This window comes from Cydia strobilella, chromosome 17 (assembly GCF_947568885.1).
Source record: "Cydia strobilella chromosome 17, ilCydStro3.1, whole genome shotgun sequence".
Classification (NCBI taxonomy): domain Eukaryota; kingdom Metazoa; phylum Arthropoda; class Insecta; order Lepidoptera; family Tortricidae; genus Cydia; species Cydia strobilella.
Genome location: NC_086057.1, coordinates 14424304 through 14437517, shown reverse-complemented (window position 1 = coordinate 14437517; position 13214 = coordinate 14424304). Strand labels below are relative to the sequence as shown.

The window sequence follows — 13214 nt, the reverse complement described above, 5'->3', positions numbered from 1 at the left end:
AAATTGCTCTGAAACTTTGTACTTGATAAGGTATCTATGTCTGTAATTAGTTTATGTAGCTTCAGATACATTTAAGTTTTTCATACAAAACTTGTTTTTGCTCTATTTCGTTTGTTTTATAAACTGGAGCTATATAAACTAATTTCAGACCTAGATATACCTCATGTCATTATGTGCAAAGTTTCATTACAACCCAACACGTAGTTTTAAAATGAGAGCGGAACTACGTTTGTATGGGATCGTGCAATTCGGCCGAGCTTGCCGGGGACTCTTTAAACTTGAGACGATGAATTGAAGTATCCTAATATATATACAGGCTGAAATTTTAACTACCAGCCATACTCTGCGTTCACTACGCATATAGTATGACTGGTGGTTCAAATTTCCCATAGAAATTAGCGGCATCACATCAGCCGGAATGTATTGTATTGTAGTTCGGGCGATTATCCGCAACTCGACGACTGGCGCCTATTTTGCGTGATATGGGGGGGTGGGCTAGTCCTGCCAGCCCAGCTCCTCGAGGAAACCTATCAAACCTTTGATGTTGAGTAGGACCTCGGGGAGGTCTCTCGGGGATCCGAGATGTTTTGCCCTGTATGGCGCCACTCCGCTGCATTCCAGTACCGGAATGTATTATTATTTCTCTTTATTAGTCTTTTTTCTTAAGTTAGGATTTTTATAATATGTATATAAAAGTAAAATATAAAACACTTACAAAACAATACAAAATACATATAAACACATTATAAAAAACCTAACCTAGGGTGCCGCCAGCAGCGAGGCAGGGCCCAAGCTGCCGGTGGTCAGGGCCGCAGAGAGAGGAAAGGAGTATTATTATTGTTATTACGAGCCCATTGTGTCCCACTGCTGGGCAAAGGCCTCCCCCCTCTTCTTCCACTCCTCCCGGTTTTGAGCTACATCTGGCCAGTCGCTCAAAAAGGAGTCCAAGTTATCCCGCCACCGCCGACGAGGTCTGCCGGATCCCCGGTTTGACTCATGGGGCACCCACTCTGTGGTTATTTTGGCCCACAAGTCATTCGGCATGCGGCAGACATGACCAGCCCAGTCCCACTTTAACTTGTCCGCTTTCCGAGCTACATCTATTATTTGGGTTTTAGAGCGCAGCGTGGTGTTCCGGATGCGATCCCCGAGTTTCACCCCTAATATGCTGCGCTCCATACCTCTCTGACAAACCCCGAGTTTGGACTTTCTGTGCTTCTGTCAAAGACCAAGTCTGAGCACCGTAGGTGAGGACTGGAAGTATGCACATGTCTATGAGCCTACGTTTGAGTGGTTGAGGTAGGTCTCCCTTCATGAGGTGTTTCATGGACCAATAGCTCTTCCAGGCGTTCTCGGTCCGTCTGTCGACCTCTTTTCCTTGTCGCGCTTGGAAAGAGACTATTTGGCCCAAATAAAGGTATTCATGGACATATGCAATGTGTTCTCCGTTCACCTCAATCCTACCGGAATGTATAAAACAGCCAAATTTTAGCGATTTCGGCATTGGTCCCATATTAAATTCACTACGCAGAGTATGACTGCTGAAAAAGAATTAAAACTATGCCTTGTATATATACGATTTTTATTTAGACATCTTATAGTTGTTAACTTGTTATTAATCCGTAATCCGTGGGTTCCACTTAATGTATTACTAGACCCGATTCGCTCGGTATATGGTGGGAGTGGGAAGCATAGCATAGGCAATATTAGGTAACAGCCACAGGGCTTCCTAGTGTTTGTTACTATGTTAGCACTGAGTTACTAATCGATGCTGGTGGTAAGTGTGAAGTGTTTACATAAGACTTGTTATCGTTATCGTGGACACTTAAGTGACCAGTCGTATGTCTTGTGGCAACGAGTTAAAGTATAACATTGCTCAGTAAAACCAAAGTGTCTATTACACTGTGGTACAGTCGGTGCTATAACATAAATACCTATCCACTTTTATATTACACTAAGTTTAATTATCGCATAAAATAACTGTTATTTGTACAAGTTGTAGTAGGAGAGTGATTTGGGGGTGCGGTGCGGTGTTCAAAAATTATCCAGTATATTCCCTTTTCTCAAAAATGGACGGCAAAGTCGACGTTGCCGGTTAAAAAGTAAGTCGCGAAGTGCGTAGTTTATGGTCATCAAAAAATTAAAAAGTTAAAAACATTGCAGTCTCGATTTCGGGACTGCAATGTTGCATACAAATTTCATTATTTGTCGAGTTCCAAACTTTTTAAAAGTTGAAATGGCCATATCAAATGAAGGCATAGGTCCATTAAACAGCCAAACAGATGATCAGTACTTATTATTATAATGTTGGTACCGCGACTATTTAGGTGTCTCAAATAGGTTGGCGTATTTTCGGCAGAAAAATACACTTCTATTTTTTAATTTAAAAAAAAAAGGCGGCAAAGCAAATACTTTCAATTGTTTTTACTTTTTTCTGTGAAAATACGTAAGAACGTCTGTAAAGATATATTTTGAAACTGAAAATTTGAAGAAAATGAGTTCTAGTACAAGTGACGAGGACATGGAATGTACACCTCCACAATTAAAGGAAGAGGCGAATTCAGTAATAAATAATTTGTTTCCGGAGAAATCGAAATACAAATACCTAAAAGCGTACGAAAACTTTAGGAACTGGCAAGAACAAAAGCACGCGTCTTCATTTTCAGAAACTATATTCTTAGCATATTTCAACGAACTTTCGAAAACTAAAATGCCATCCACGCTTTGGGCAATATACTCTATGTTGAAATTCACAGTCAACATAAAGCATAATATTAATATAAAAAGTTACTCAAATTTAACTGCCTTGCTAAAACGAAAGTCCGATGGATATAAAAGCAATAAATCTCAAGTATTCACAACAGAAAATATAGAAACGTTTTTGAATGATGCCTCGGACCAAATATATCTAGTGACAAAGGTATTAAACCTACTTTTACGTTCATATTAACAACATGTAGTGTTTATAACTACCCAATACCTAACAACTATCAAAGATTATTTTAGTTCAAAGTATTTACCTAAGTACTATTTTTCGTTGCAGGTGGCACTTATTTTAGGTGTGAATGCCGCTTGCCGTTCTATTGAGTTATACAAGTTAACAATGAAAGATGTGACTCGTCATGAAAACTAACTGTGGATTAAACTACGGGATACAAAAACTAAAATAGATAGAGTTTTCGTTGTGAAGGATGAATATCTTCGAGTTATTCAAAAGTACCAAGCATTACGGCCCGCTTCAACAAGCTCTGACAAAAATTTTTTGCAGTACAGAAATGGCAAATGCCATAACCAAGTATTAGGGAGACACAAAATGTCTAAGTTTCCCAAGGAAATCGCTACCTTCCTCAATTTACCAAACAGCGATAGCTTTACAGGTCATTGCTTCCGACGCACATCCGCTACTTTATTAGCTGATTCTGGAGCTAATTTAATATCACTAAAACGCCACGGAGGGTGGAAATCTGATAGAGTCGCCGAGGGATATATAGAAGAGTTTAAAACAAGTAAAAGAGACATAAATAATCAAATCAACAAAAATATTCAGTACAATGATGCTCACAACCAGCCATCCACCTCCAAACACGGCCTGAACACAGAAAATTCATTTCCAATAAGTTCACAGCAACCTAATACATCTAAGCATTTCGTTCAGCAATCCACGTCTGGCGCCAACTTTCCATCGTCTAGTCAGCCTGCCTCCTGTCATGATACAACTCCGCCAACATCGATAACAAATACTCAGGCAGAAATTCAAACAACTAATATCAGTCTTCCCGGAAAGTCTGTGAATCTGACTTTTAATAATTGTACCAACATGACATTTAAATTTCAATAAATTTCTAGTGTTTATTTTTAATAAAATTGATATTTGACTACTAATTTTTTTTTTCTTGCACCATTTTTGAGAAAAGCACTATATATGACTCGGCTGGAAGGCTACTTGCTGGCTTCGGATTCAATTAAACGGACTCCCAAGGTCGTCCGTTTAAAACGAATCCTCAGCCAGCAAGTAGCTACTTCCAGTCCTCGACAATAATGTACTATTCCTTTCTTGTAGCTTCTATGGTCACGGAACTCCATTTTAGGTTTGCCACAAAATCTTTGAATGGGTTAATTATTGCAAGATCTCTTGAGACAAACTTGCAGTTTGCTTGAATTTAGAAATCCTAAAGATTCGTAATAAAATATGTATGCGACCACATTGAATACCTACGACCATAAAACCCTCCATTACATCACGCGTAAAAAACATTGACAAATAAATAATGCGTAACGCTAATTGACATTTCCTTATACTACTAACATCAATACCTGACCATAGGTATACTCTTAATCCCTTGAAATAAGGTTCACACATGGCTAAATAACGATGGTCGCCATTAGATATATCGGAGCGGCCAACGTGTTCACAATATCTGAACACGCACTCTAACGCCTTGACAATAGAGGCTTGGTCAGATATTTGTAAGCACCTTGGCCGCTCCGATATATCTGATGGCGACGGTACCTGTAGAATTCCATCGCTGACTCACCTAAACACCAAGACTGTGTGGCGCTATCTTAATTTCAGATGTAAAACGGCCTTCAAGGACTGATATGTTCAAGCACATACGCCTTTTTACCTTTAAGCGTCATAGGTATGTTATAATGTTATCGCGCGTGGAATGTTGATAACAAGTTACTCTTCAAACGGGAAAACAATAGTATATTGACATCTTAATTCTGTTGAAGGCTTTTGAAATGTCTGATTTCAAGGAATTAGTACAGTGTACCCTACTTACTATATTTCCACGGAATTATTATAGTATTCGCTCGTTATCGTTTAGAATTCCTTCAAGGATTTACCCTATGTAAATTCTAACACTGATTTAGCAGTGAAAAGCCATGTTTTATTTTTCCCAGAATTAGTAAACAATTATGTAACACATATATTAACTACAGGTAAAAAGAAAAAATCGTGCATTTAGTATTAAGGAAGATAAAATTCTCTTTGTAATTTAGACAAAATGATTATGTACATTATATTAAGTAACTTTCATGGATTTAAATGCTATTTGTCAATATGCGATGCGATGCGATTTCGTCTGCGTAGAATGGTGATTTCTGTGATAAACACTAAGCGCCAATTGCACCATTCCACTAATCCGGGGTTAACCGGTTAAACCTGGAGTTAACATTGTTACTAGTACAATTTGACACTGGGTTAACGAGTTAACCCCGGGTTAGTAGGATGGTGCAAGTGGCGCTTAACTTAATGTCCTTTCTCGAAACTTAATCCATCTCCATTCCGTTCAATACACGTTATATTTTCATATCAAGACATATCCCTATTAAACACCGACGTCATACCGAATTTGGATATCATAATAAGCTGTACTCATTCGCAAGTGGGTGGTAAAATTGTAAACAACATGTCCAACATAACCTGAGCTTTTCATGTAGTTTTAATTAAGAAAATCTTATAGAATAAGCCCGTTGACACGGTTCTTGAAATTCTGGTGTTGCGATGAGCTGTATTACTTGCATTCTATTTTAGCGTAGTGTAGGATGCATTTAGTCATATTCGTTGCGTGTTGGGTTGATGAAACACTTAAAACTTAAGACATAAATGTATATGAGTGGGTGAGAGTTGATAGAGCGTGTTAATATAGGAAATAGGAATGTATTATTGTTATGTCAACATTCTTTTTGAGTAAAGCCTGACCAGTAATATATGATCATTGTCAAGAGGGCGCTGTTACTCTCATGGTGACAGTTCAGTATATGTATGAAAAAATTAGTTCCAGTGAAATTCAGCGACATGGCGCGTGATATATTCCTGGTCAGGCTTTAATTGTTCTCTTTCTGGCCGATTTGTCATTATATATTCATTACAATGACATAACCAAATATGGACTGGGGCAAAAGGAATAGGGATCCTATAATAGTGCGGTAGACGCTTACGTTTGTATTAAAACATTATTAATAATAAATAAAATAAATAATAAATAAAATATCTTTATTTCAGAACATTCAAAATTCCATACAATATTGTTAGTACCATCGTTCTAGCTATGTGTTAGTAAATACATTAAAAATAAAAACAACTTTCAACAATAAAATCAAAATCCAATAAATTTAAATAATGAATATAATAATAATAATTAAATGTCCTAACCGCCTCTAAGACTTCTCTGACTGAAGTAGGTCCATTTTATTTGAAAAGTTTACCTTCCTTGAGAAAGTTACTAATATATATTTTACGGTTTAACAAACGGATTTGTAATCACTCGAGCGACATGTTTCGGGGCGCATAAGTCTTCATTTTTACGCACTAAGCGCCGCTTTCACCATCCCACTAACCCGGGGTTAACCCGTTAAACCCGTGTAACCATGTAACTCCAAGTTTAACCGGTTAACTCAGTGTCAAATTGTACTGTAACCATGGTATCTCCAGGTTTAACCGGTTAACTACGGGTTAGTGAATAGTGCGAATGGTCCATAAAATATTAATGTACCTACTTATGTTTAATGTTAGCACATCACGTCACGGCAGTTTAAATTTTGATGTCTCAAATTTATCTTACATTATTTCTTTGGTTTCAGGGTGAAATCGCAATGGTGATGGAAGCCGATCCAATTGCCGAAAAACACACGGACGGTAAATACCTACTAACATTCATAAACCTACTTGTTCAGTGTTGTTGTTGTGTTGTTTTGTGTTGTGTTATTAGTTGTCAAGCGGTCCCCAGACTTCCACGAGCCGTGGCAAAAAATGCCGGGATAACGCGAGGAAGAAGAGACTTGTTCAGTACCGGGTGAAACAACGCACCAAAAGTATTTGGGTCAAAATTATTTTCGGTGTCTTGTTTTTTGTCCGAAAAAATGTGACGGAGTGGAGCTTTTTGTATGGGGTGAAATTTAGTTTTAAATTTTTCTCAAGATAATTATAATCTACAGCTAGAATGACATGTTTTTTTTTATTTATTTCATAAAAGACAAAAGTAGAAGCGTGACAGAGTGGTCAGAAACAAGACAACGAAAATAATTTTGACCAATTTGCCACCCTGGAATAACTTTACAAATAGAGATAAGTAATCTCTACAAGTCTACAGTTCGCTTTAAATAGTATCCATTACAATATTTCCAATACAATCTAATTGTTCTACATAGAGACATTTCTATTTTTGTTAAGCTATAAGGGAATGGTTGATACTTTTGACGCGTAGTCTGACCTGTTTCTTTTGATGCTGACTGTTCATATCTATTAGAGGAGTATGCAACCGTGATAAATCTAAAGATGAAAGAGATCGTTCTGTATTTTCTTATATTGTACCGAGACGAATATCTGTTTGCAGACGCAATAAGCGCGCGAGCATGATCATTATCGGAATTATATAACTGAAATGAGGTACACATACAATAATATGTGGTATTTTCTATAAAAAGGGACCTTATTGTCGATGGCGCTTACGTCATTATGAACGATGCTCTGAAATAAATACAATGCCGCGCGATGCTGTGCGGCGTAAGCGCCATTGACAATAAGGTCCCTTTTCATAGGAAATGCCCCATATAAGTATCAAGATAATTGTCCTTTCGAACCCTGCTTGCTCCCGGTGATGTTGAATGGGTATTATTTAAGTATTGTCTAATTCTCTAAACACAACTCAAAACAAAAAAATAATAAAACGTATTTCAGAAGGTAAAAGTTATGACACCTAAAGCCAGTCTTAACTAACTCTTAACTAACAAAGTGTAAACATCAGAATCCCATTGGAACTTTACGTTAAGGTTATACCACAGAATAAGTAATAGTATTATCATACAGAACGGCCACGCACCGCCCCGCCCCGATTCGAATTACCTCGCCCCGCGACACCAGATTGACGGCCGTTTGCCGGCCGCTCAGTACTGTTTTTAAGCAACTTACTCACACTATGACGCACGATGCGTGTACAGACGTGCCGTTCACACATAGAAACACAAGTGATTTCGATCGAAGTGTGACCTTGACGCTGAGATCAACAGCAGGATCGGTGCTGCAGCTGCAGCGTTTGTAAAACTGTGTTCCAAGGTCTTCTGCTCACACGACCTAAAACTGGTCACCAAAATTTCTGTGTACATGGCGATCGTGCTGCCAAACCTTTTATACTCTTCCGAGACGTGGTGCGTGTACCGTCATCACATTCGTACCTTAGACCGGTTCCACCTCAAATGCTTACGTAAGATCATGAACATCAGATGGTCTGACCGAGTGCGAAATACCGAAGTTCTGCGTCGAGCCAAGGTCGGTGGAATAGAGGCTTACCTAATGCGTCGACAGCTTCGGTGGTGCGGTCACGTATCACGTATGGCGGAGGAGAGAGTGGCGAAGCGCATCTTTTTTTCTGAACTAGAGGAGGGTAAGCGGAAACCTGGCGGACAACTCCTCCGATACAAAGATGTTCAGAAACGAAACATGAAAAGATGCAACATCGAGCCCTCTCAGTGGGAAGGTTTGGCAGCACAGCGTCCTGAGTGGCGCAGGCTGGTGCAGGACAAAGTCCGCGATTTCGAGGAGCAACGCATAGTTGACCTCGATGCTAAACGCGACGAGCTGAAAGCACGCCAGCCTGCTTCCATTCATTACCATTATGTGGCTGGTGTTCTCACGTGCTCTCAATGTGCACGGGAGTTCGCCTCGAAGATCGGCTACGTCAGCCATATTCGGGCGCACGAGCGCCGTGCTAACTGTAACAGTTAGCTCCTAGTTACTAGGAGTCGAAGTGGTCGCCATGGTCGAAAGCGGCCGGAAGGATCATCATCATACTTTGTCACTGCAAAGTTAGCTCGGTTTGACTAAACATAATAATTAATAAAGAAACTGTTACACCACACCCCTTTAGCATTACCCCACAAACCCACGACACCATTCATCTTAATAAATCCAATATAAGGTTACGAGGCTGTTTACCAAGATTATTACGGGACTAGGTCACTGACGCTCGATGCAACCTATCTACTCGTACATATATCCATACTCGTACGTTTTGTACAAGATTGTGAGATCATTTCTAGGATTATTTGATGCCTAAAATCTAATTTGAATTTTTGTCTTCAGTTTTATTAAAGTTTACTTAATCCCGCGGCGGGATTCCCGCCATACATATAACCAAAAAAGGCAAACTGACTTAAGCTCTGTTTTCCTAGGATAGTGCCGATAGTGCAGATGCCACGCCGCTACATGGGTTTTGCGCCTAACAGTCAAAATAGTTCTACATATAGAGACAAATGTACCTATCTCTTTTTATTTAGCTGTTGGATAATGGTACATACTTTTGACGCGCAATCTGATCCGTTCCTTTTGATGTTGACGCTAAATTGAGAGAGACCTTTTGGAATCGTACTGTGTGCCCACGGTGAGTCGATGGCCCAAATCCGAGACATGTGACGCCGCTATTAATACTGCTCATGTCTACTTCATTTCATACTGGCGACTGGCGAAAGTCACTAACTTACTGTGTGTAAATTTGAACCGCTTTCATACAAATTTTCCATAACTCTTGAGACAAAAAGCAGTTAGAGTCTGTCTAAGCTAAACGGCACAGACTTTGAAGTGACAAAGTGTGGCCGTGCCACTATATGTCATAGGAGTGTAATGTTTATGGTGGCAAGCTCACACTTTGTCACTGCAAAGGCTTTGCAAAGTTAGTTTTGACTAACTAAGAAGTACCTAGTCTGCGTTTTCGTCGTAGTCTTGATTTGATTTGATTCGAATCTACGAAACTAAATTGACTATTAAACGAAATTTATTGTATACGTTCTCAATCAATCTTCTTCCTTGCCCATCTGGCAATGGCGACCCCACAATTCTTATTCGGATTATGAAATGCCCTAATGTGGCTCGCGACGCCAAACTTTGTCTTGAAGATGCGGTCACAGGTCGCAGTTGTCCAGTCGAGTTGCGGGTGTAAGTACGTGTAGGAGGGCTTAGGCTTAGGTCGAGTCTTGCGGAAATGACGCTTAGCATCTAGGTCTTCCAGTCGCTGCTGCTCTAAAGTCAGGTACGGTACGGCTTACCTATTATTTAGAAACCGAGTGTGCGAGTGTGCTTACCGAGGGAAAACGAGTAGCTACACTTGTACCACATCTGGTTGACCGTAATCTGTAAAGACAAATAATTTGATCTGCTCTGACGCCTGTGACACTGATATCTGTACATGTGTAAATCTAATATCCCCTTTGATCTTTTAATGCAATATGTTCTGTTACTTGTCAAAAATAATTTGTTACAAACAGTAACTAAATTTTGTGATACTTATATCAATTTGAGGCAACGAGTGAAAATGGTGTAAAGAAGGCGCAATTGCTTTCAGTAATCGTTCTAAGTTCAAGACTTCTTCGAATTCAAATAAATCCAAATTAGACGGAATTATGAGTAGGTACTATTGATTGGGTGATAATGATAAAGACTGTTCAGAATCCACTAATGCTTATCTCATCATAGTTATATATGGGCTAATAGGCTATTGTGTCTAAGGTAGCAGAACTAATGGAAAGTTTAAAATAGTACTTAAATACCAATACATGGTACACTTTTTTCTACTCTTATTTCACTTCTTCTCCATTAAATCCTTTGAATCAATAGTACTTATGATTCTGAGTAGGAAAAACCCAAAATGTCTCAGAATCAGAAGAACTCTAGATCCGATCATTTTTGAAAACACCCGTTAGAATTCGAAACGTCGTTATGGACATTCGATAAATTGCAAACTACAGTGTAAACTCTATATACCTAGCAATTATCAAGGGACCGGACGTTTTTGGACACTATAGAAAGTTTACGTTATATAGAGAGAAATTAATATTAAGGGGATCCCATGCCCCAATGACCTTCGAATCCCTTAATTTTCTAATGTTTTTTGTAGCTTATCATATTAACAGCAACGGATTTTAGCAATATAGTAAACCATATTTACTTCAAAGTTCATTGTTTTCGAAATATTTGGCATCAAAGTTGAACAATTTTAGGCCAAAAAACTGGTTTTCTGGCCATAACTTTTGTGTTAATTAGTTTATAATTAAAACCTTAGACAAATTTTTAGAGACGTCTAAGACGAACCCAAATATGTAGATTTCGTATAAGTAAGATCTTTTACAGCAATCGAGATACGAAAAAAGTGTTTTTTTTAGACAATGTTGAAAACAATCATAAATAAATAAGTATTCATTTTTTTCACAATCCGGTATACAAAAATGGAGATAAAAGATTGAAGAACCGATAGCCGCTTGTCTTATAATTCTATATGTAGTGCAAAAGTAGGAGATACGATTCAAAACTTATCAAAAATCGATGAAAACCTCAGGTAGCCCCTTAAAGTAAAGCAACTACAGGCAACATAATAATGTCGCCGTTATAGAGATAGGGAGTGAATCGTTATATCGAGTGACGTTATATGTAGTTTACACTGTATTTGGCTCAAATTTCAGGAAGCACGACACAGGGACATTCAATGACACTTCAATGTTGTCATGTATGTACAGTCGCCATCAGATATATCGGAGCGGCGGAGGTGCTCAAAAATATCTGAACACGCACTCTAACGATAACGGTAACGATAGAGGCGATCGGATATTTGTGAGCGCCTTGGCCGCTCCGATATATCTGATCTACCTACTTGGTGTACACTGTACAGATGTGTTCAAAATGTAAAATAGAACTTAATCCTTCCAACAAAGACTTCAGAAAACCAACTCCTTATTAAACAACAATATCCTCAATACGTCAAAACAATGCATTACGTTACTCGAATGACGATGCGTCTCACACGTCATTATGACGATTCAGTTTTATCTCGGGCCCTGTCATTCGTCCCACCATTTTAATGTGATCTTCAAATCAGTAAGAACTATACGTAATCTTAGCTCTCACTTATATTGGACCTGGTTGGAATGATTAGACCAGATACCTAGTTTCAGTTGTGTAGTCTTTCGTAAACGTCTCGTTAGTGTTGTTGTGCGTTGTGCGATAGTGTTTTGTTTTTTATTAATGCTAAAAGTTGTGGTTGTAAATATGCTTGTGTTTTGTCACTGAAGATAAGTCGCCAGATTTCGTTGTGTGCTGCTTTTAAGGACCCTTATGATGGGTAAGAATACTATTAAGAATTAAAAAGCGCGCTTCGTTTATGCAGTAAGCTAACGTTTCTTTACACGCCAGTTGACTGATAATACGTTGTTGTAGCCGTAAATATTTTGGAACTTTCGTTCACAAATGAAGAAGAGCTAAATCTGTCTGTAACCCGCCACTTGGCTGACGGCGGTCGAAAGAGACCTTAAAGAAGCTCAAATTGATACAAACGCCGCACGCAATCGTGCTCAGTGGAGGATGCGGACGAGGAGGGCCGACCCCAAGTAAATGGGACTACCGGTCTAAGGGGAAAGACAAATGAAGAAGAGCTGGTTGGTGGAAGAAGAACTGAATTAAACTAGACCACGCAAAAGCCAGAAGAAAAGCTTAATGTTTTACATATTCCGTTGCACAAAAAGAGACCTGTCAAGGACCTCCGGTCAAAAAGTTTGGAGACCCTGACCAATTTAATCATTTTGGCTTTCATTGCAATATATATGCTACTAGCTTTTGCCCGCGACTTCGTCTGCGTGGATTTAGTAATTTGGGTAGCTTATTTTTTATCCAATCTGCTTTTTATCGATTCCCCATACAAACTTCCACCCCCATAAATGATGATTTCTCGGATAAAAACTACCCTGTCCTTCCCCGGGACTCAAACTATTTCTATACCGAATTTCAACTAAATCGGTTCAGCGGTTTAAGCGTGAAGAGGTAACAGACAGACAGACATACTTTCGCATTTATAGGTATAATATTAGTATGGATTTTCCGTATTATTTTAGCCTCTGTATTGTTACTGCGTTTATAACGGGTGAAGTAACTCGTGTTTAGGTTGCAGACGTTTCAGCGTGTTTTTATTGGCCTCGTTCTAATTGTGATATGTGGGCCGAACCTATCAAAATTCTATACAAGTCGTTAACCGTTATTTGTGACGTTTTCAACCAAAAGGTACCACATTGTCGCTATGCGATAAGGTTGATTTCAAATTAAAGCTATAAGGAAATAGCGCCTTATTGACAACCGACAATAAGTACCCTTTTGGTTTAAAATAGCACATTTTAATGCAATTCACGTGGGTTAGATTCGCGAAGTGGCTCAGTAGGGTGCTGTTCCTTATCAT

General features: G+C 38.9%; 1 protein-coding gene and 1 long non-coding RNA gene across 2 annotated transcripts in view; one reads left to right on the top strand and one right to left on the bottom strand.

Annotated features, from left to right (window-relative positions):
• LOC134748928 (uncharacterized) overlaps positions 1-13214 on the bottom strand; it is a 448425-nt gene that overhangs the window by 293629 nt on the left and 141582 nt on the right. The window lies entirely within an intron of this gene.
• Positions 1-13214, top strand: part of LOC134748925 (OTU domain-containing protein 7B-like) — a 41040-nt gene that overhangs the window by 7777 nt on the left and 20049 nt on the right. The window contains exon 2 of the mRNA XM_063683798.1: positions 6589-6643. Within this exon, the coding sequence (XP_063539868.1) occupies positions 6601-6643 (43 nt within the window). The 5' untranslated portion in view covers positions 6589-6600. The remainder of the gene's footprint in view (positions 1-6588; positions 6644-13214) is intronic.